The sequence below is a fragment of the Coregonus clupeaformis genome, chromosome 1, assembly GCF_020615455.1.
Source record: "Coregonus clupeaformis isolate EN_2021a chromosome 1, ASM2061545v1, whole genome shotgun sequence".
NCBI lineage: Eukaryota > Metazoa > Chordata > Actinopteri > Salmoniformes > Salmonidae > Coregonus > Coregonus clupeaformis.
In genome coordinates this window covers 63549983-63553392 of record NC_059192.1, presented here as the reverse complement: position 1 = coordinate 63553392, position 3410 = coordinate 63549983, and the positions used below count along the sequence as shown (strand labels likewise).

Sequence of the window (3410 nt, the reverse complement as noted above, 5' to 3'; positions counted from 1 at the left end):
ACATTTCCACATCACAATAACAGCAATTACAGTTGACTGGGGCAGCTCTAGCAGGGCAGAAATTGTACAAACTGACTTGTTGGAAAGGTGGCATTCTATGACGGTGCCACGTTGAAAGTCACTGAGCTCTACAGTAGGGCCATTCTACTGCCAATGTTTTTCTATGGAGATTGCATCGCTGTGTGCTTGATTTTATACACCTGCCAGCAACGGGTGTGGCTGAAATAGCCGAATCCATTAATTTGAAGAGGTGTCCACATACATTTGTGTATAGTGTATATCTTCTCTAGATCATTTCCATGTCATCCCTGAATTTGATTGACCATTAATTGATTGATTTATGACATAATAGTTAATGAGTTCAAATCCTGTTAGAGTATTTGCTATGCTGACCTTGACTTCAGAGCATGACCCGGATTCATTCAAATCAGGCCATTTGACTAAGTGGTTTGCAGCTTCTGGACTGTCAGCATTCTGCTTCACATCACCTGGGATTTGAAAATGCTCATTTTATATCCTTTGAGATTGCAGTAGTCTGATCATTTAACAACTGAATTTTGTATTTGAATTTGAAGCACATCAAATAAGAAATATGCAACCTGCATGAAGAACGTTTGGTGTAAGTGAATGTGTATGCAACAAATCCACCCACTGTCTAACACCTAAACCTGAGGTGCTGGTTATTAAGAGAAATATCGACACACAACGTAATGTTGCTTCAGAAACATGACATTTATTACAAACACAATCCCCAAGTCAGAAAAAGAAAGTGATGATGACAAAATAAAAAATAAGAGCATTTGACATCAAACCATTAATGTCTGCATTTCGTTAACATTTCTTCCATACTTCAGTTCTGCTGAGCACAAAGATATAAATCTTCTTAATTAAAATCAAATCAAATCAAATGTTATTGGTCACATACACATATTTAGCAGATGCTATTGCGGGTGTAGCGAAATGCTTGTGTTCCTAGCTCCAACAGTGCAGTAGTATCTAACAATTCAATTCATTATTCTCCTCATTAATGTAGAGAGTTTTAGCAGCTAGTGATAGTGATTATGGTATGGAACATTTATCTTATCTCTGGCAACTTGAACGACATATGAGGTTTGAGATCCTACTAGCTCTGAAGCGTTCCCTTCTAGTCTCACTCCTCTCTATTATGGTTATCCACAGACGAGACAGGTGTATTTTGTCTCTCCCTCGATGCCTTTGCTCTTCAGCTCATTGATGAACTGCTGAATGATCTTAAACACCTGATCATCGTAACTCTTGGTCGTCAGGCAGTCTTGGTCCTTGAGAAAGTAGGCTGTTTTAGCACCTGCAATAGGTCTTGAGGATTCTGCATTGACAAAGGGACACACATTCTTACGACTTTTGAACAGCATCTGACTTTGAAACATATCATCGTTATTTCAATATGATTTAAGACTTTACAACAGAATTAGAGGATGTTTTAGTTACAGTATTACATATTACAGCTCTACAAGCTGTGCACCATGGCCTTTCTGTGGAGGTATAGAGAGACTTTATAGAGGCTTTACAGAGAGGACTTACTGTTGCAAACGGCCAGCCTGTTACCTCCGATGTACTGGGTTGTCCAATTGAATTTGGTGTCTGCACCGCAGTTCTCATACAGACGACTGGTCCTCAAGAACGCAAAGTCATAGCCCTGTGTAGTGAATAAATTACAATTAATAAGGCAACTATGGCAAATAATGAATAATGTGCTAGCATGCTAGCAGATACCCATAGACTTCCAGCCATTGCGCTAACGCTACTTAGCATTGGCTCTTGAAACTACCTCTAACTTCTTTCAAACTGGACACAGAGACATGAAAATGGTATCCACAATTTCATCTGACTCTGGGGATAGATAAAGGGCCTCGTTGCCAAAATCCCGAAGTATCCCTGTAAGAACCAAACATTTTATTTTATTTTATTTCCCCCCATTTTCTGTAGAAACTCTTTTTTTGCAGAAACTGTTTGTGTTTCATATAAAGGAATAGCCAATTGTAGCATACTGCATATTTAATCTTTGTGCCACCATACAGTGTGATTATAAGAGGCTTTTAGCTCATAGGCATGTGATGTTACAGGAAAGAGTACCTCATTGCACATGGGTTTACAGTAACGCCTGTTGTTGATGGTGACACACACAAGTCCTCCTTCACTCTGGGCTACAGCAGCTGGACAATGATTGGGATCAACGGCCTGGCAAGCTATACAAGGAAAACATACACAGAAACACAATAATTACTTAGGTAATACATTTAGAAAGACACAAAATGAAGCCAATGTAATTATTGGTTACACTAAAAGAGGCCCTTTGCTCTGCCATAGCTTATTTGGGGCCAATAAAGTATTTGTCAGCAACACACTCTTATTGTACACAGATCTGTATTTTGCTCAGGAGTCTTAACCTGTTTCTTGATGTTTCTGTAGAATGACTGTCAGTGTTTTTAGGGAGTTAATCACAACAGCAGTCTGGTTATCGCTCCACTGGCTAGTAATGTTTTCAGCACATTGTGCTGCCTCCTGTTTAAAGATAGTGGAAAGAGATGTCACTCATCTGTTAGAAATCCAAGTACCAAAACATGTAAACTACAAGCTAGTTAACCAGAGTAATTGATCAGCATTGCATTATTTGTAAAAGTTGATCACAGATTTAACAGTATTTTAGACAAAATTCAGTGATGAAGTTATCCATACCGTAAGCTGAGTAGAGAGCTGTTCAAACATCAAGGTGGTTGAGGAGCACTTATGGTTCCCAACATCTTTCTCCTGAGCAACAGCATATGAGAGGACAGCTGGCAGACAAAAAACATTCAGTATCACACAACAGTCTCAACCTTGTCTCTGCCCATGTGTAGTTGTTCTGTTGATGGAAAAATGAGTGTCATGATGTGACAGGTTGATACTCGGCATGTAGGCCTACTGTTTTGAATACATTGTTACCATAAACTCAAACACGTATAATGAATTTGAAGGCTCAATTAAGTTTCTACCCCCATCATGGCTTGCCTTCTTACCTGTCAGTGAGCAAAAGTAAAGTAGAACTCTTCTTGTTGTAGTTTTTGTCATGTTGTCAATGTTGTGTTTCTTCCCTCAGCCTGAGTTGTAACCACCATTGGTGTATTTAACGACTGATTGCACTTTGGGGAGGGTACAAAGTTTATGTTGCTGCTGACCAATTTCCCAGTCATGGGCCAGACCGTGGACTTGCAGGAATTCACAGTTAATGCCTAACCTTAAGAATTCGGAGTTAATGCCTAAACTTAACCCTAACTTTAAAAATTCAGAGTTAATGCCTAAACTTAACCTTAAACACTTAGAAGTTTGGAACATCTTCGAAATTTGACGTTTGAGAAACATGGATGAACGTCTAATTCTGACGTGAGACTGTG

The 3410-nt window shown here is 39.1% G+C and overlaps 1 protein-coding gene across 1 annotated transcript; it reads right to left on the bottom strand.

The window, feature by feature from the left end:
- Window positions 1-711: 711 nt before the first annotated feature.
- si:ch1073-126c3.2 (uncharacterized protein LOC555816 homolog) lies at window positions 712-3157 on the bottom strand. The gene is made up of 6 exons (XM_041899505.2): window positions 3036-3157; window positions 2716-2813; window positions 2427-2541; window positions 2113-2225; window positions 1561-1675; window positions 712-1345 (listed from the first exon to the last, which is right to left on the bottom strand). The coding sequence occupies exons 1-6, from the start codon at window positions 3085-3087 to the stop codon at window positions 1170-1172; spliced, it is 669 nt and encodes a 222-aa protein (XP_041755439.1). The 5' UTR covers window positions 3088-3157; the 3' UTR covers window positions 712-1169.
- Window positions 3158-3410: the final 253 nt, after the last annotated feature.